The sequence below is a fragment of the Tachypleus tridentatus genome, chromosome 10 (genome assembly GCF_004210375.1).
Source record: "Tachypleus tridentatus isolate NWPU-2018 chromosome 10, ASM421037v1, whole genome shotgun sequence".
Taxonomy (NCBI): Eukaryota; Metazoa; Arthropoda; class Merostomata; order Xiphosura; family Limulidae; genus Tachypleus; species Tachypleus tridentatus.
This window is the reverse complement of record NC_134834.1, coordinates 18,152,584-18,173,028: the sequence shown is the minus strand read 5'-3', so window position 1 is coordinate 18,173,028 and position 20,445 is coordinate 18,152,584. Positions and strand designations below refer to the sequence as shown.

At 36.5% G+C, this 20,445-nt stretch overlaps 1 protein-coding gene across 1 annotated transcript in view; it reads right to left on the bottom strand.

The window, feature by feature from the left end:
* LOC143228824 (nose resistant to fluoxetine protein 6-like) overlaps positions 1-19,926 on the bottom strand; it is a 29,581-nt gene extending 9,655 nt beyond the window's left edge. The window contains exons 1-9 of the mRNA XM_076460200.1: positions 18,739-19,926; positions 16,760-16,989; positions 9,394-9,511; positions 7,976-8,063; positions 7,116-7,210; positions 5,218-5,388; positions 4,990-5,083; positions 2,462-2,554; positions 186-354 (exon numbers count right to left, since the gene is read on the bottom strand). Of these exons, the coding sequence (XP_076316315.1) occupies positions 186-354; positions 2,462-2,554; positions 4,990-5,083; positions 5,218-5,388; positions 7,116-7,210; positions 7,976-8,063; positions 9,394-9,511; positions 16,760-16,989; positions 18,739-19,384 (1,704 nt within the window). The 5' untranslated portion in view covers positions 19,385-19,926. The remainder of the gene's footprint in view (positions 1-185; positions 355-2,461; positions 2,555-4,989; positions 5,084-5,217; positions 5,389-7,115; positions 7,211-7,975; positions 8,064-9,393; positions 9,512-16,759; positions 16,990-18,738) is intronic.
* Positions 19,927-20,445: the final 519 nt, after the last annotated feature.

Sequence of the window (20,445 nt, the reverse complement as noted above, 5' to 3'; positions counted from 1 at the left end):
AATTAGTCTTCATTTTATAAATAAACGTAAATACACATAAACACGGTTCACGAACGACTGCATATTCATCAGACTAACTGACTCATAGATCAGACTCATATGGTGCTCACTCAGTAGGCCCGTACTCAACTGATGGACACGTTTATAAATCAAGTGTATTTAACTCAAAAATAAAATGATCCTACCTTCTGGTGCACTTCCCCTATAAAATTATTTAAAAGAAGAGCATTCGTCCACCACCAGTTTCTACATCCCTCCACCAGGGGATCCAGTGTCTCGTGCCAAATAGGCCCGGAGCCTAGTAAAGGAAGAAGGAAAACCAAAGACGATATCATCAGGAGAGTTGGGGTCAAACTGGAAAATAAGAGGTAAAAAAAATATAAATGGGTAAATAGCTAAAATAGGGTTAACAACTACTCATCTGTGGAACAAATTGTTTAAAAATCGGCAGTTCGCGAGCCAGCTATCAGTTCGATCGGTTTTATATTCTTTTTTTGGCAGTTACCAGGAATGCAAAAATTACACAGATAAAATTTTTATTCGTTGGTTTATACAACTAAGATTATCCGTACTGCTAAAACGTACGACAAAAATCTAGTGTCCAAATCTTTTCCTGTTTTTCGCAAAATCAGCTTTGAATTCACCACAGTTATTTTCTTTCGAGTGGTTCAGAAAGTTCTAAAGCTAAAATTAACTCTTGTAAAAACAAGAGAACAATTCCTGCTAAATCCTTGGTTTGTTTTTAATTCAAAGCAAAGCTACACGAGGACTATCTGCGCTAGCTGTCCCTAATTTAGCAGTGTAAGACTAGAGGGAAGGCAGCTACTCATCACCGCCCACCGCCAACTCTTGGGCTAGTCTTTTACCAACAAATATTAGGATTGACCGTCACATTATAATGCCCCCACGGCCATATAGGGCCGCTATATCTGTATGTTTTCATAATGTTTGTAGAAAATTATTGCGTAACTTTGTAGCTGATAGGCAAGAGAGAAGACACCTAGTGAACAGTACAAACTCTTAAGCAACTTATGTTTGTCACTTTTGTAGTTCGTCCATGGCTGAAAAATATAGAGCGCGCTTTTAAGACAACGGACCATGAACCATGAATCTTCTGATTTACAGAGCACACACATACCACCAATCCACATCCTTCTCGCATGCTAGCGATTTCTTACTGTGTCAGTGATAACAATAATAGTTATACGTGTTTGCTTAATCGTCAGTAATGTATAAAAATAAAATACATTTTAAAATATCGCACTTCTAGGTGAGAGAAAATGGAATAACCTCAGAAGTGTTACTTTGTTTTTACAGCTAATTAATCAAAAACAAATATTAAACATAAATAACCACAACAGCCTTTTAAATATGCAATAATTGGTTATGTTTAACGTAAAGTGTAGGAGAAAGGCACGAACACTATTTATCAAGTCGTAAATAATTCGTTAAAACTGAATAATCCTAATAAAGTAAACACACAGAACATATATGTATGTATATTAATGACGAATAAATTATAGTTGAATACATTAATAAAATAAACTTATGTAAATGTTAGAGCAGAGCCTCTTAAAATGAAATTGTCATATGGATTTACGTAAGATAATGTGTTCTAAAACAAGAATATGCTTTATCCAGGTTGGGAACGAAATAATAATGCATTGTGGCGCCATCTATTACATGCTAAAACAAACACAAATCTATAAAAAAATTCACACTTTGGGTTTTCGAGAAAAATAACTGTGATATGTCCAATGACACGTTTTTTTATAACAGAACACATTTTAATTAAACGTACTCTCTTCATAACAATAACACAACTAGGACTGAACGTGAAGTTTCATTATATCTTCACTGATGTGATTTTTAAACGTGGTACTGAGAAACTGAAGTTGCTAAAAGTATATTACTTTTTCAATGAACGGTACCACTTTTAATGTGTACAAAAACATTATAGTTTGTGTCAGTAAAGTTTGTGAACACTTTGAGCTCTGCACATTGAATTATTTTGATGCAAAAAATTACGTATGACCAAAGAACGCAATCCGAACACTTTTCAGGTGCAATAATTGCCAGAAAAAGTCCGTTTTTAGAAAACTTTACTTTTTCCAATGAGGTATCAATACTAATATTAATAGTACAAAATTATGTCCATAGGGGGCGTTTCTGCTAGTTAATATCAGTTGGTATAAGTGGTAAAAAATAAAGTTATTTCATGCGAACATCAGATTATTGGATAGTGATAGAAGGAACTCCTTTTCTCTGAGAGCTGATACATTGAAAGGAGTATGTTGGCAAAAATCTCGTACAAAGATTTACATTAAGTTACATCGTACATTAACTTACTTAGGCATCATGTTGTAAAGGGTTTCTACTGTAGATGTTAATAAAAACAACCTTTTAAAATGGCTAAGTTCCTTGTGGTACTCGGACGTTGCTGATAAAGTATTATACTCACCGAAAATAGCGGTGTAAAACAAACACCAAAACATTGAATCGTCCATTGTACTTCTTCACACTTTCCATCGTTGTGTAAATCACGAGAAAACCGCTGAAAAGAAACAAGTTAAATCAATGGATACAGTATTTTATACAGGTGACGAGTATACCGGAAGTAAGTCAATAGATTGATACAGTATTTTATACAGGTGACGAGTATACCGGAAGTAAGTCAATAGATGGATACAGTATTTTATACAGGTGACGAGTATACCGGAAGTAAGTCAATAGATGGATACAGTATTTTATACAGGTGACGAGTATCGGAAGTAAGTCAATAGATGGATACAGTATTTTATACAGGTGACGAGTATACCGGAAGTAAGTCAATAGATTGATACAGTATTTTATACAGGTGACGAGTATACCGGAAGTAAGTCAATAGATGGATACAGTATTTTATACAGGTGACGAGTATACCGGAAGTAAGTCAATAGATGGATACAGTATTTTATACAGGTGACGAGTATCGGAAGTAAGTCAATAGATGGATACAGTATTTTATACAGGTGACGAGTATACCGGAAGTAAGTCAATAGATGGATACAGTATTTTATACAGGTGACGAGTATACCGGAAGTAAGTCAATAGATGGATACAGTATTTTATACAGGTGACGAGTATACCGGAAGTAAGTCAATAGATGGATATAGAATTTTATACAGGTGACGAGTATCGGAAGTAAGTCAATAGATTGATACAGTATTTTATACAGGTGACGAGTACCGGAAGTAAGTCAATGGATGGATACAGAATTTTATACAGGTGACGAGTATACCGGAAGTAAGTCAATAGATGGATATAGAATTTTATACAGGTGACGAGTATCGGAAGTAAGTCAATAGATTGATACAGTATTTTATACAGGTGACGAGTACCGGAAGTAAGTCAATGGATGGATACAGAATTTTATACAGGTGACGAGTATCGGAAGTAAGTCAATAGATGGATACAGAATTTTATACAGGTGACGAGTATCGGAAGTAAGTCAATAGATGGATACAGTATTTTATACAGGTGACGAGTATCGGAAGTAAGTCAATAGATTGATACAGTATTTTATACAGGTGACGAGTATACCGGAAGTAAGTCAATAGATTGATACAGTATTTTATACAGGTGACGAGTATACCGGAAGTAAGTCAATAGATGGATACAGTATTTTATACAGGTGACGAGTATCGGAAGTAAGTCAATAGATGGATACAGTATTTTATACAGGTGACGAGTACCGGAAGTAAGTCAATAGATGGATACAGTGTTTTATACAGGTGACGAGTATCGGAAGTAAGTCAATAGATTGATACAGTATTTTATACAGGTGACGAGTACCGGAAGTAAGTCAATGGATGGATACAGTATTTTGTATGGATCACATGTATCTAAAGTAAGCCATCTGAGTATGTGTTCAAAATAGGAATATCAGAAAATATATGTTACTGTATTTAAATAATCTCCAATTTAACTTTTGACACATAATAACAAAGGAGAATAGAATGGTTTAGCAGTTTGTTATTTAAAACGAACGAAACTTTTCTGAGTTGGATCTTTGAAAAGTTAAGTTAAAAAGATTTCTATTTAAGTTGAAAATTGAATCCAAATCCCTTTTAAATCTACAAACGAGATCCTGAGAATCACAAAACATTAACCTGACTTATTACAGCATATTATCTTCACTATAGATTAGAACAACAGTTCATTTCAAAGCTATAAATTGTGTGTGAAACAACAATATATTTAGGTATTTCAAGGAGCCTTTATTGAATATAAAAATAAAATAAAATTGCACATATAAATTTAAAACTTTTACCCGCTATTTGTGAGGAACATTAATAAAATGAGACAGACTGGCATTTTCTAATTACTGTCATTCTATTCTCAATTGCTAAGCCTCGTTTAAACGATCCAACAGTACACAAATAAATAAACAAGGTTATTTATTTAAGATGTCCGAGACAATGAATATGGATTCATATCAAACAACTATTTATAATGATTCTTTTGATGCTAGCTTAACATTGCATTTATTCCACCAAGCTTTAGAATTCATCGATAATTTAAATCTATTAGTATTTTAAATAACTAATATCTTGAACTTGCGAATACTTTAAACCCACTTATATTTTAGATTCATTCATATCTTAAATGTTCAAATACCCTTTTTCTGAGAATTTGTCAGGTTAGAAATAAACAATTGATGTAATGGTTCATTTCCTGTGTAAGTTTACGCTTAATCTTTTACAGTAAACAATTGTTAAGATGGTCACGTTATTTCTTTATACAAAAATAACATTTTAAGGCTAACTATCAAAGAGTATATTCGTATATATGAAGAGATAACATTGTGGCAGACGACACTGACGAGCCAATGAGGGGAAAGCTCGTGAGGTTACATTGATAATTTTATAAGATGTCAGTACTATGTTCTTTCACACGGTGAACGTGTTCAGTGTTGAAACGTTTTTTTTTTATTTGTGTTTGTCTTACCTCACAAAGAAAAACGTGTCTACCGAAACAAAACCGTTCGATATCGCTTGAAAGGCGAAGTCACTTGCAAATCTCGTGCTTTTCTTGAGATTACCTAAGAAAACAATTACAAAGATATCCGGTATATTAAATGGCAAACACCATCCAGCACATTGAATTGTAAACACCAATCGATATATTTGTTTATTAAAACTTTGAAGTGTTCTTTCACAATGAATATACACTTACGAAGGGCTTGGAAGTTCACAAATAGGTAGGTGTGTCCCAAAATGATCCAATTCATACTGAAGAATTTTAAGCCATGCAGAGCACGTAAATATTCTGCAGAAGACTTTGCATTAAAGAGATTCTTGGTGTTGGTGTATATGGAGAAAGTAGACACCAGCTGTACAGCTAAACCTGTAATGATTGCATTTCTAGTGTCAATAAAATCAATAACAGTTGGATGAAATCAATAGCTAAGGGAACTTACTTATATTACACGAGATTGTTGAGAAAGAAATGGTATTTGTATTTCTTTGATTGATCTACAGGGAGTAATAAAATCCCTTTACCTTCTGAACACTTTTGTTGAAGGAAGTAATCAATACATTTCCTGGTAGTTAATTAATACATTTCCTGTTAGTTAATCAATACATTTCCTATTAGTTAATCAATATATTTTCTGTTAGTTAATTATTACATTTCCTATTAGTTAATTAATACATTTCCTGTTACTTAATTAATGCATTTCCTGTTAGTTAATCAATACATTTCCTGTTAGTCAATTAATACATTTCCTGTTAGTTAATCAATACATTTCCTGTTAGTTAATCAATACATTTCCTGTTAGTTAATCAATACATTTTTGTTAGTTAATCAATACATTTCCTGTTGGTTAATTAATACATTTCCTGTTAGTAAGTAGAAGTTATGATAAATTAAGTGTACATGTTTTTATCCGACTTTAAACGTCATTCATCTAGCGTAGTCTGAAATATACGTATAATTATTAAAACATCTAGAAGCCATAAGCTAGTTTGTAAAATAGGAAAACGGTTAAATTTCTTTGTTTGTGTTTGAGTTTCGCGCAAAGCTACTCGAAGGCTATCTGCCCCTAATTTAGTAGTGTAAGACTAGAGGGAAGGCAGTTAGTCATCACCACCCACCGCCAACTCTTAAGCTACTCTTTTACCAACAAATATTAGGATTGACCGTCACATTATAATGCCCCCACGGCTGAAAGAGAGAGCATGTTTAGTGCGATGGAAATTCGAACCCGCGACCCTCAGATTACGAGTCGAGTGCCTTAACCACTTGGCCATGCTGGGCCTAAGCGGTTAAGTAACCATAGAATAAAATATATCAAAAATAAAGAAATACTGATCCATTTGTGGGTCGAGAGTAACTTTGACAACCCAGAACTTACATCAATTTGTTTCCGGGTGAGAAGGTCATATGTTAGAGAGAAAAAGGGACTGAAACATGGATATTTGGAACTTTGACTTCGGGTTTGGTTTGCTACAATTAACCCCTATGGCACAGAGATCAGTCTGTAGGCTTATAAGACAAAAAACCGAATTTCAATATCTGTGGAGAGCAGAGTACAGATGGCCCCTTGTGTATCTTTTCGGTAAACAAGAAACAAACAACATTTAGCAAAAATCATTATTTGTAATTAATTGGAAGTTTTAATTGTGAAATACAAATAAGCTAAAATAAATTATATTTACTAGTTTATAACAGCATTTCAACTCCAGCCTATTTGAGTTGTGGCTGAACATAAACTTACACTGACATGTAGTTTGAGAGGTGATTTTTTGCACTCGCCACAAAATGGTAACCAAATCATATTGCATAGCATGTTCTTGGAACTTGGCAATCCATCAAACGCTATGTTAATTGCATGGTTTTAATAAAAGTAAATAAATTCTATATAAAAAACTTTGCGATGTTTAGTAATTGCAAACGATAGAGAGTTTGACAATTACAAATCCGAAGCTATATAAATCAACAAGACTTGGTAACACTGCGTATCTTTAAATATTATTTTAATACAAATGTAGATGGCGCTGCAAATGAAAAAATATATAAACTCGGGATTGTTGCAACCACACATTTTGTAAAACATTTGAAACAAATCGTACCTTGTTTCTGAACGGACTGGTCTTTCCACAATTTGTAGAATAATTCAATGATGGTACCTGTTATTAATAAAGCAGCGAAGACACCAAGGACTGCTCTAGAAAAGGATAATTAAAATTCGTTTTCAGTTACATTTAAGCCTAATAATAACAGAAATACATCCTCATATTACACAATAGAATTCCAAACATGCCTACACCAAGTTATTTGCTAACGATAAAATCTAACTGAATTACGGTTCACGAAACGGAAATGATAATCCCAAACGAAACGTCATGTTGTGGGCACTTGGGATTGAGCTACCAGACCAGGGTGGTCCTCACGATTCAAACGTAATCACATCACATACAATTTTGAATCACTGATAAGAAAACAGGCAATCGTGCAGTAACTTCTGTCACAACAATGACTTTGTCTGGCGGTTAGAACAGAATAATAGAAACGACCTCTGCTTTTTAAATTTGTATCTCGAATTACACCGTAAAATTACAAAAAAAAAAAATCGTACACGTGAACACAAACGGTTGATCGTCGACTTGAACTGAAACAGTTTTATACGTATTATGATCTAAAAAACCACAAAGCTTTCCGATTTATAATAATCGTGTTTCCTCTGACACTTAATTTTAATAAGAAATTAGATTTCATATACTTATGTTTACGTTGGGTTATGACGACTTTGATTTTCTAAATACATCGTGCAAAGTCTTGACATAAAGAAACATTATAAACTTGATATATATTATACTTAAAAGAAATTGACAAGAAAAACATGTACAGTAAAATGTTCATTTACTAATGCTCTGTACATTAGCCTAAATACCTTCTTCTCGTTTTACAAAAGTATTTGCGAAATTCTTACATCACGGCAAGTTGCCCAGTTGTTGACGACAGTTTCTCTTTCACTTCACATCTGGACACAGAAGCCTGGAGTCCAAGATACTTTCCAACTGTAAACAAAAAAGGCAGAATACATACGCCAGTACAAAGTTTGGAGAGGTAAGTAAATTGGTAAAATCAGTTTTATAATTTTGCCTTCTTTCAGGCCCGGCATGATCAGGTGGTTAGGTTGCTCGACTCGTAATCTAAGGGTCGCGGTTTCGAATCCCCGTCACACCAAATAAGTTCGCCCTCTCAGCCGTGGGTGCGTTATAAGTTACGGTCAATCCCTCTGTTCGTTGGTAAAAGAGTAGCTCAAGAGTTGGCGGTAGGTGGTGATGACAAGCTGCCTTCCCTTTAGTCTTACACTGCTAAATAAGAGACGATTTTTCAGATAACCCTCGCGTAGTTTTGCGCGAAATTCAAAAACGAACAATACTTCTATTTGTAAAAATAAATACACGTCTTTAAATATGAAACTCTCGGAAAATGAATATTTTCATAATTTCTTTTCAACCAAATTGTGCTCCCAAGTTAAGAGTGAAAACACACAAAAAAAACGACGTTTTTGTTTGTTAGTTTCTTGGTGCAATGGTAAGTTTATTTGTTTAATTTCGCGCAAAGCTAGACGAGGACAATCAGTGCCAGCCGTCCGCAATTTATCAGCGTAAGATTAGAAGGAAAGCACCTAGTCATCAACACCAACCACCAACTCTTGGGCTACTCTTTTACCAACGAATAGTGAGGTTACATTATAATGCCCCCACGAGCATATTTGGTGCGACAGGGATTCGAACCCACGCCCTCGGACTACGAGTCGAGCGCCTTAACCACCTGGCCATGCCGGGGCCCACAATGGAAAATAAAAATGTCTACGTTACCAAAACATCTATTTCGTCTTTTGAAATATGTAATGGATTATTTTTGACGAACCCATTATTTATAATACTGTATAATGAAAACCACTATCTCACACAGTCATTCACTGGGATATTTTATATGCGGTTGAAACTAATGATGAAGATTTTAACCTTCATTGCCCCTAAAAAAAGTCGTTTTTTTATTTTTAAAAAGCAATATTTTCATGAACTGTTACGGGCCCCAACACGGCCCAGTGGGTTGAAGATTTCGACTCGTCATCTGAAGATCGCGGGTTCGAATCCAACTCGCACCAAACATGCTCGCCCTTTCAGCGGTGGGGACGTTATAATGTGACGGCCAATCCAACTATGCGTTGGTAAAGGAGTAGCCCAAGAGTTGGCGGTGGGTGGTGATGACTAACTGCCATCCCTCTCCTCTAGTCTTACACTGCTAAATTAGGAACGGATAGCGCAGATAGCCCTCGTGTAGCTTTGCGCGAAATTCAAAACAAACATTAACTCTTTTTTTTCTCTTTCTTACCTGCAGTTGCAATGTTTTCAATGTCCTGCCTTTGACAAGTTGATGGAACACAAACACCCAGTCGAAACGACAGGAAGTAGAAAAATTGAGCATTTCCGGCACCAACTGTACTAAAAAACTAAAATTCAAATACGTTAGTTTATCAATGTAACATTTCTCTCTTATGACCACATGACTATAATCTTTATTTATTGAGTAATTACTGGTTATCAACAATTGTCCAGTTTTAACTGTTCTTTATCATTCAGCCATTTTGTCTCAAGGTTGCCCAGCATGACCAGATGGTCAAGGAACTCAACTAGTAATCTGAGGGCTATGGGTTCGAATCCCCGTCACACCAAACATGCTCGCCCTTTCAGCCGTGAAGGCATTATAATGTGTTGGTCAATCCCACTATTCGTCGGCAAAAGGGTAGCCCAAGAGTTGGCGGTGGGTTGTGATAACTAGCTGCCTTTCTTCTAATCTTGCACTGCTAAATTAGGGACGGCTAGCGCAGATAGTCTTCGTGTAGCTTTGCGCGAAATTCTAAACAAACCAAATAAACCGAGCATAAAGCTACACAGTGAGCTAAGTGTCTGTGCTGTGCTCACCACGGGTATCTAAGCCCGATTTGTAGCGTCGCAAGCCTGCAAACGTACCGTTGAGCTACTGGGACCCCTCACCCTTGTTTTCTTAAAATAATAAATAATCACTAAAACCAAATTATATATTTATAATGTTCACGTAATGAGGGTCTGATATCACTGCACAACAAAGTTTTTCCTTCTTGAACACTGTTGGGTGTTCCTTATAGATTTTTGGCTGCTGATCACGAAAATCACATCCAAATTTGCCCATCACGTACCGTTTCATCGAAATCTTCAGTTTCACCAGAACATTGCTACAATGGAAAAACGATATCAGGACAACTGGAATCCGTCAGTGCTTGCCCACTACTGTTGGACACTGCAACGTGATGCATCGGATATTGAATACAAACGAAAATCAGGAGCAAAACACTTTTAATTATGTTGAACTTAATAGCGTATTAGAAACATAAACGCAATTAAATACGTTATTGCCGGTACACAGTTAACTGTGTATTTCTCAGAGTTCCTACGTGATGAAACAAAACCAAAACTATATTTATACATACCCACCAGGTACCTGTCACGATCAGCAAAAACTTTTCAGGAAGCAAAACTTGTTAAAAAAAATTGTTGTGCAGTGTATTACATAGTCCCTAAACTGTAGATCGAGGTGGAATTTTATTCAGGTGAGATGCTATTACGCACGTTTTGCTTATTGGCGCGTTATAAGAGTAGCAGTCAGTCACGTTATTCGGTTCTAGGAGCAGGACGCAAATCCCCTGTGGCAATGAGTGATGCTCACTGAGTGTCTTACCTTAGTTCAAAAATACAGACAGCTAGACTGCCTTGCAAAAGTATAAACCCCCTCAGGCAAAATTTTCAAATTTTGTTGCCTTCTTAGCTTGTAGTCATTAAAAATGTACTTTATATTTGGAACATACACAACCTGCTCCAAACTGAATAAAAGATTAAAAAAACACGTTGAGTGTTAGGTTTAAAAAATGTGTGTGTGTGTTTTTCTTATAGCAAAGCCACGTCGGGCTATCTGCTGAGCCCAGAAATCGAACCCCTGATTTTGCGTTGTAAATCCGAAGACATACCACTGTACTAGCGGGGGGCAGATTTAAAAAGGAAAAAAGGATTATTCTCGATTGCCTTAGTACTCAGCCCCTTACCTACGATAACTCTAAATAAATTCAGGTACAAAATATTATTTTGGTCACAAAATTATTGTAATGGTCTCTCTGTGTGTGCAATCAAGTTATTGTAATACTCTCTGTGTGTGTGCAATCAAATTATTGTAATGGTCTCTTTGTGTGTGCAATCAAATTATTGTAATGGTCTCTGTGTGTGTGTGCAATCAAATTATTGTAATGGTCTCTCTGTGTGTGCAATCAAATTATTGTAATGGTCTCTGTGTGTGTGTAATCAAATTATTGTAATGGTCTGTGTGTGTGCAATCAAATTATTGTAATGGTCTCTGTGTGTGTGCAATCAAATTATTGTAATGGTCTCTGTGTGTGTGTGCAATCAAATTATTGTAATGGTCTTTGTGTGTGCAATCAAAGTGGTTTAACTTGACTTCAGAGTCGATACATCTGTTCAAGACACAACTTTTACAGTGATACAACAAACAACCATAAAAACCAAGGAGGTTTCCAAACACATCAGAGATAAAGTGTTAGAGAAACACAGATCGGGAGAAGATTACAAGACAATTTCAAAGTCACTGGCTGTCCTTTTGAGAACGGTGAAGTCCATCATTAAGAACTGGAATGTGTTTCATACCACACAGTCACTATCCAGATCAGGCAGCCCTTCCAAATAAACAGGAAATTGGCTAGGAACGCAACTGTGAAGCCATCAGTGACTTTTAAAGATGTGCAAAGTTCCATATCTGAAATAGGAGTCAATAATCATACATGGACAATATCCTAGCCCCTACACAAACATTACTTGTATGGGCGAGTAGAAAGAAAGAAGCAATTAATGGAAAAGAAAGTCAACTTTAATCTAGTATGGAGTTTACGACACAAGATGTAAATGATACTGCAGACATGTGACAGAAAGTTTTGTGACCAGAAGAGAAACAAAAGTGAGTTTTATGTTCTAAGTTTAAAGTGTTACGTCTGGTCCAACAATAATCACCCAGTGAACACCTTTCCAACTCTCAAACATGGTGGTGACATCATGGTGTTATGGGATGTTTATCACCTGCAGGAACTTGTCCAGATTGAGATGATGATTGATGGTGCAAAGTACCTTCGATTCCTTGAGGCAAACCTCCTTGAGTCAGTCAAGGATCTAAAACTGGGTGGAAAGTTCGCATTCCAACTGGACAATGACCCAAGCACAAGGCCAAAACCACACTACAGTGGTTTAAAAGAAGAAAGTGAATATCCTAAAGTGGCCCCAGTTAAATTCCTCACTTGAATCCAATGATTGTCCATTAACAATTTCCAATGAACTTTTTTGAATTGGAGCAATTCCGCCAGGAACAATGATCATAAGTATGCCATCCCATTGTACAGAGAGACTTATCCAAGAGTACTCACAGCAGTAATTGTTGTTATAGGTGTTTCCATAGATTGCTAACTTAGGGGACTGTATACTTACGCAATCAGCAAATTTCAATTTATATATTTACTTTGGAGGTTTTGGTTTTGGTGACATACAACATCCTTCAAACATAACAATTAAGTTTGATCACTAGAGTTGTAAATACAAACAAGTTCACTAAAAAAGGTGTTTGCATTATTTGGATTTCATCACAATGTGACATTATTGGTAGGGGTGAATACTTCCAGCAAGGTACTGTATACCTGAACCATGTTACCTGGGCCCAGCATAGCCAAGCTTGTTAAGGCGTGCGACTCGTAATCTGAGGGTCGCGGGTTCGCATCCCGGTCGCGCCAAACATGCTCGCCCTTTCAGCCGTGAGGGCGTTATAACGTGACCGTCAATCCCACTATTCGTTGGTAAAAGAGTAGCACAAGAGTTGGCGGTGGGTGGTGATGACTAGCTGCCTTCCTTCTAGTCTTACACTGCTAAAATAGGGACGGCTAGCACAGATAGCCCTCGAGTAGCTTTGTGCGAAATTCCAAAACAAACAAACAAAACTATGTTACCATAAAATAAAAATACAATACTGATTTATGCAATAATGTTTCCTTCACTTTACATTATTACCATAAAAAATGCTAGATCTAAAAATCACGTAGAAATTTAAAATAAAATTATATTTTAAAATTTAAAAACAAATTGCAGAAATAATCCAAACTGATTCGTGTAAAATGTGTTCTATATATTATCTGTTTTTCTTCGTTTGACATTATTACCTAGGACTAAAACAAAAAGTCCCACATGGCCAGGTGGTTAAGGGCTCGACTAGTAATCCGAGGATCGCGGGTTCGAGTCCCCGTCGCACCAAACATGCTAGCCCTTTCAGCCGTGGTGGAGTTATAATTTGTCGGTCGATCCCACTATTGATGATGGGTGATGACGACTAGCTGCCTTCCCTCTAGTCTTACACTGCTAAATGAGGACGGCTAGCGCAGATAGCCCTCGTGTAGCTTTGCGCAAAATTGAAAACAAACCAAGCCTAGTACAAACACTAGACTTAACTCTATGTAGGTGTGTGTTCACTACCTTGTACTTAATACGTTTTATCTTATCATCCCATTATAACACCAGGACAAATTTTAAAATGTAACATATATTACGTTATCATGCCGTTATTACATCAGGGTAATAACTTACGTTTAACTTACTTAAACGTAACACAAATAGTTGCCATTATGCTGTTACAGAGAGTTTGAAGACGTCGTAATTTTAAAAAGTCGATTTTATTGAAAGGACAACTTTTTATTTTCAACTTAAAAATTGCCTTAAATTATATTGAACTATCTGTTTTCTTGTGTTTCAGAGACTGGAATCTAAAACCTTTGTTAACATAAGTACTAAAATTTCATTAACCGGACTTTTGTTTATTTGTAATTAAGCACGAAGCTACACAATAGGCTAACTATCTCGACTCTGCTCTCCACAGAGTATCGAAACCCGATTTCTAGCGTTGTAAGTCCACAGACATACCGTCGTGCCACTAGGGAAGGGTATTTATTCATTAGTTTATTTATTTGTTTTTGAATTTTGCGCAAAGCTACATGAGGGCTATCTTCGCTAGCCGTCCCCAATTTAGCAGTGTAAGGCTAGAGGGAAGGCAGCTAGTCATCACTACGCACCGCCAACTCTCGGGCTACTCTTTTACTAACGAATAGATGGATTGACCAAAACATTATAACGCCCCCATGTCTGAAAGGGCTAGGATGTTTCGTGCGATCGGGATTCAAGCCCGCGACCTCCAGATTACGATTCGAACTCCTTAACCCACCTGGCTATGCCGGGGCCCAGGTATTCATTAGACTAAGTCTGAAACAAGCACGAAATTTCACGAGTGGCGCGACACGAGCTAGACGGGAGTAAAAACATATTTAGATATAATGTGTTAATACATTTCTTTATACGGTTACTTTTTATAAGATAGTGAAACAACACTTTTGTAGGCTTCTGTTAAGACACGTACAGCTGCTGGGCCTCGTTTTTCTAAAGTAAAACAAAACTCTACGTTTCACGGAAAGACAGTACACGTTAAGCCTATTCATCAGGTTAAAGACTTAACTTAAAATTGCTTCTAATTAAACAGAATTCTTAGATATGAATGACCAACAAACCAGATGATAGACTTATAAGTAACAAAGACCACCCACAAGTAGAAGCTCTCGTGGTTTACTCACTGTTTGTAGAGTGCAATGACTCGGTTGCCAATAGAAAACAATAGTTTATATTTCAGCCTGTAGGGTGCAGCAGCGTTCGGTTACCTCAAAGATAAAGATTCCAGAAACACCAAGGTCACTTCTCTCGTCTGCAACTTGGTGGGACTGGCTTAAACCAGTACAACTTTGTGAAAGTAGAGCAATATTTCGATTTTACTTTCTTACGAAATCCGTTCACATCATGACTTTAGCAATGTCAAAACTGCCTAAATAGTTTATAATGGATAGTATGTAGCCCCACGCTAGTACAGCGGTATGTCTTAGGATTTACAGTTTATAATAGGTATTATGCAGTTGTCCACTTCTATTCAGAAAAATGTAACACTATTATGGAAACTAAATGAATGTGTGTTTGTCAGTCACTTCGAATACTGGATATAAAACCAGTTTAACAGTGTAGAAAATGTGAATTGAAAGGTTAATTAAAGGTACTGATTTAGTTTTATAGACTTACGTACTCTTGCTATTTGAATGTACTTAATATTCTGAACGTTACGGATTTACAACGCTAAAATTAGGTGTTCAATTCCCCTCAATGGACTCACCAGATAGCCAATGTAGATTTGCTATAAGAAAAACACATATACTTATTCCAGCCGTCTTAAAGAAACCACAGTTCGCATCTTAAAACCTGGTGTTCTTCCTGTCAGACTAAAGTATTAGAAACATGAAAAATGATACCAGTCAATGTTCGCGACCGTATTGACACTTGTATTCTGTGTTCAGCATTGCCAGGTAGCTAGATCGCTCGACGGTCGCGAGTTCGAATCCCCGTCACACCAAACATGGTCGCCCTTTCAGCTGTGGAGGGCGTTATAATGTGTCGGTCGATCCCACTATTGGTGATGGTTGATGATGACTAGCTGCCTTCCCTCTAGTCTTACACTGCTAAATTAAGGAAGGCTAGTGCAGGTAGCCCTCGTGTAGCTTTGCGCAAAATCAAAATTCAAAAAACAAACAAAATACGTCACGACAATTAGAGTTCTAGCTACTGGCGACATCTGATGGTGAGAATATGAACACCTAAATTGTAAAGTTCAAACCAGATCGACCTTTCGCAACGGATTAAAAATTCTAACCTAAGTAAATAAACTTTAGTTATTTGAATCTCTCATCATTTACGTCACGTGTTCTATTACTCACTTTCTTTGGTGTGTTTGTTGTTAGGCCTAAAGCTACACAATCCGGGGTTTAGTGTTATAAGCCCGTATACTTACTAGTGAGATAGTGGGAAACACTCCAGTTTTCATCTCTTATTTGTTATTGCATGTCGTTCACCGATAGCTTCCATTATAAGACTCCTATATTGTTTCTACACTTTTTACTCGTATCTAACACTGACCTTTTACTTTAATATATAATCAACGGTTTGCAGTGAAGCTCGAATAAGGGTGAATGTGTTCTAAAGGTTGCTTTGACTTGTTAATTCAGTTTACATAATGTTAAACTTTTCTGTAAGCGTTTAGAGCAATTATGTTTTTGTTTGCTGTTAAACAACATAGTGGGTTATATACGCTGTCTTCACTACGATTAACAAAGCCTTATTCGTGAGCTATAAGTATTCAGTTTTGTTTAGGACTGATAGACGAGAGGAAAGGCAGCTAGTGAACACGACCCGCCGCCAACTCTTGGGCTGCTCTTTTGCTAATGAATATGGGGATTGGTCGTACATTATAACGCCCTCACTGCTAAAAGGGCGAATATATTTAGTGGTGGGGAGTCGAACACACGACTCCCATAAGACGCTGAGCAAATAGAATCTGATTCATTTTTAACTCTACAAAATAAATTAATATATCAATAAGTAAATAAAGAAAGATATGATGGGTGGATAGTTGAGCACGTAATTATTAGATATTTAGGCTTAAAATTATTACATCTTTGTTTAGCTCTGTCAGTTTTGTTTTATGCCCAACTCTGTAAAATAGCATAACATCCATACTTTTATTTAATAATTCATATTACCGAGTCGTCGTCCTTCTGGAACTCTTCGAGGCCTTTTAGTTTTTCATTAATACTATAAAATCTTGGTTTTGGAGGTAAAGATGGTCGAAAATCAACTGTACAATAGCTTCCTCTAAACAATTCTTTTTGATTTTGACTTGCAACAATGTTCACACATTCGTCGTAGGAACCAAAACCCGTGAGTGTTCCAGTCAAAATGCCCCCTGGTGGTTTTCCTGCAGCATCAACCACTGTAAATTGAATCTTCATTCGTTAAAATCCTTAAGACAAAATAAATTCAAATTTGTCAAGTTTCTTGAGTGTTAACTGAGTTTTAAATAAATTATCAAAACAGATATACAATAGTTTTCTTGGTTTTGAATATGAATTTCAGTTTAAATTGCAAATAACAGCGTCTCAAAATCAGTGACAAACAACATATTTGAATTTTAATTGACTAAGCCTTTTGTAACAAGATACTCTTAAAACAAAACAAAAATAATGAATCACCCAAATCTTATTTTTTTTCAAACTTTTGTTTCTTTGAAATTCTCAAATTCACCCTGTACGATATTGATTCAAAATTGTATACTTCATATGATGTCATTTGGGGTCATGAACTGCTCGCTGCCATTATAAATTTGAAAACAGCGTAACGTATAACAATGAGCCACTGTTTCCACCGCAAAAACTCTTGGTCGATTTTAAATATATTTAAATATTAGTCACATGGAGTCGTTTCTGGAGATGACGATAGCTAACAACTCGAATACAGTAAATTACTGTATCGTTAAATAAGACACTTTCAGGGTGTGGTAGAGTGTGACAGTTTTGAAATACACAAATGGGCTAAAGACAAACTATAACAACCTAAAAATTCCACCATGCCCATATGTTCTTTAGAGGACATTTCAGCTCCCTTTGATAATCCCTTTGTTAGGGGATACCTCATGAAGACAAATATACCCCCGGGGCACATTGAATCCACCTACCAAGTGTGGTCCCGAACAGTGGGAGGAGTCAGTACCCGACTTACCTAAGACTTACATTCCAAAACCTTTACGTAAGTCGGAAAGGCCTAGAAGAGATATGTGCTGATTTAATGGTTTTATATGCCAACCTTGGTTTACATAACGCAATGCTTAATTAGGTTATGTATGAATAATAAAAAATATCCAGCAAATGCATAAAGAAAAAGGAATTTATCAGAAAGTGAAGAACAATTCATTTGGGGCACGTTTGTTTATTACCACGAACACCAGAGGGGGCGAACACATGGTAGTATGCCTAAGGGTAACTCATTAGTTTGTGGAAATGACCACGTGGCGACAAAAGTAGCAACTTTTTGCAACTCGACAATTTATCAATGACTTTATGAGAATTCTTTACGTAAGTGTAAGGTTACATGAGTCACATATTATGTAAGTCAGGGACCATCTGTATAATATATATAGATAAATAAAAATTTATAAGCTGACTTAACAAAGGAAGCTTTAATAATTAATATTAGTATTAATGCTCCATGTACGTCTTATCTACGTTATTTTAATATGAGGAAGCTTCAAAGTCTCATTAAAATACTAACATTCCATCTATACCTTACTTACATTATTTCAATGATGGTAAACGTGTCCTACCGAAAATCAGGGCCTGACATGGCCAGGTGGTTGAGGAACTTTACTCGTAATTCGAGGGTCGAGGGTTCGAATCCCTCTCGCACCAAACATGTTCGCTCTTTCAGCCGTGAGGGCGTCATAATGTGACGGTCAATCCCACTATTCGTTGGTAAAATAGTACCCAAAGAGTTGGCGGTGGGTGGTAATGACTAGCTGCCTTCCCTCTAGTCTTACACTGCTAAATTAGGGGTGGCTAGCGCAGAAAGCCCTCGTGTAGCTTTGCGCGAAATTCAAAACAAACTAAACCGAAAATCAGTTACTAGTAACACAGCCTGCATAATCTCGTTTAGTATTATTTTAGATCTATATTATAGATGAACTCACTTCGTATGGCCCATTCCTTTAACCGTTGAATTCCGTTTAAGAATTTCAATCCACTTCCAAGACATGCAGAAGAAATGTTTATATCTGATCCAGATCTGATAATGAAAGGTAAGAGACGGCGGACGATATTCCTGGCTGTGTCTTTAAATATCTTCTCGGTTTTCTTCCACTGTTTCTGTATCGCAGGTTTCTGGGTTCGTGTTTCCCCTCTCTCCGTCGCAGAGACGAGAACGTTTGTCGTTTCGCCTTCGGCGGTTGTTAAAGAAAGCGAAACACGTTTCACTTTCTCAGTTGCGCTGACGGCTCCTCCTTGGTCAGTCGAGGAATGAGGACTTTCTTCGCTTGTCGAAACTGGGTCACTGTTAGGTCTCTCTCTTTCAGTCGAATAAATTGAAATGTCACCGAAACTGTGGACTTTCTCAGCTGTGTAAGAAGGGCCACTTTCAGTCTCGTTTCTTTCGGTTAAAATAGAGAAATCACGAGAAAACTTCTCCAATTTCTCCGTTGCGAAAACGGAAACACGAGTTGACGTTTCTTGTTTTTCATTCAACGTGTGATTGTGGCCTATTGTGGACAAAAACCCATCATCTTCGACGGTGACTTTAACTAAAGAAAGAAGGCACAAAATTATCGTCAGATACGTCATTTCTTTTCCACCTTGGTTCGAGAACGAGAGAGAAAAATTCGCGTCAGAACTATTCTGTTCACTTGTTACAAAGAACTCCAATTCAAAACCTGTTCCGGAGCCGTAGTCGGTGCGCTTTCACCCCCAAGGCCAAATAGCAATCTTCTTACACGTTACAGACCTCAGTGTAAGTTCAACAATAATTAAGTAATCTGAACATGCAAGACAATGTTCTCAAATTTGTAAATACAGGTCAACCATATGGATGCGTTGCGTAACTGAAGCTTCATCAATGATTTAAGCTTAGCAAAAAATATCTACTTCGAGCATATTAAGCAAGCTATTTCTCCATTTGTTGCGTAATTCGACATCCATTTACTTCAGATAACACAGGGTGTGTTAAACGAGAATATAAAAGAACATTAAAATAATTTATCGCACATAAAATGATAAATATACATTAAAAAAAAGTGTCTACACTATACTCGCTTTCGATAACTTGTTCTCCAGTGGGACAGCTGTAAGCCTACAGATTTACAACGCTAAAGTCAGGGAACTCGATTCACCTCGAAGGACACAGCATACAGCCTGATGCGTCTTTGCTAAGAAGCACAAACTTTTACTATCGCCTCCAGGTGGCTCAACAGTCTGCGGGCTTAATCCTCCAAGTAAAATATTTCAGTATTCACGAGGGCACAGCAGAGATAGCCCATCGTGTAGCTTTGTGTTTAACAACAAACAAATAAACAACCACACAAACCTTTATAACACAAAACAACAATAACATTTCTAATTATGTTCTTCTTTTACCAGGACGTTAAAAATAGAAAAATAAATCAAATAAAAACAATGTGGAAGCACCATACTTTTGTTTACTTACTAAGAGAAAAATAACACTTTTAAGTTCGTAGTATTTATTCACGTGTGAGAACTTTCAGTTTGTTTTTTTTAGTAGAGGACATCACTAAAACAGTGACATGTATCTGGAGTTACCCAGTCATGTCGAGAATATATGAAGTTACTGTTTCTCTAAAACTCAGTTTCTTACCGGTTTGTACAACATACTTTTAAGTAAAACGTAT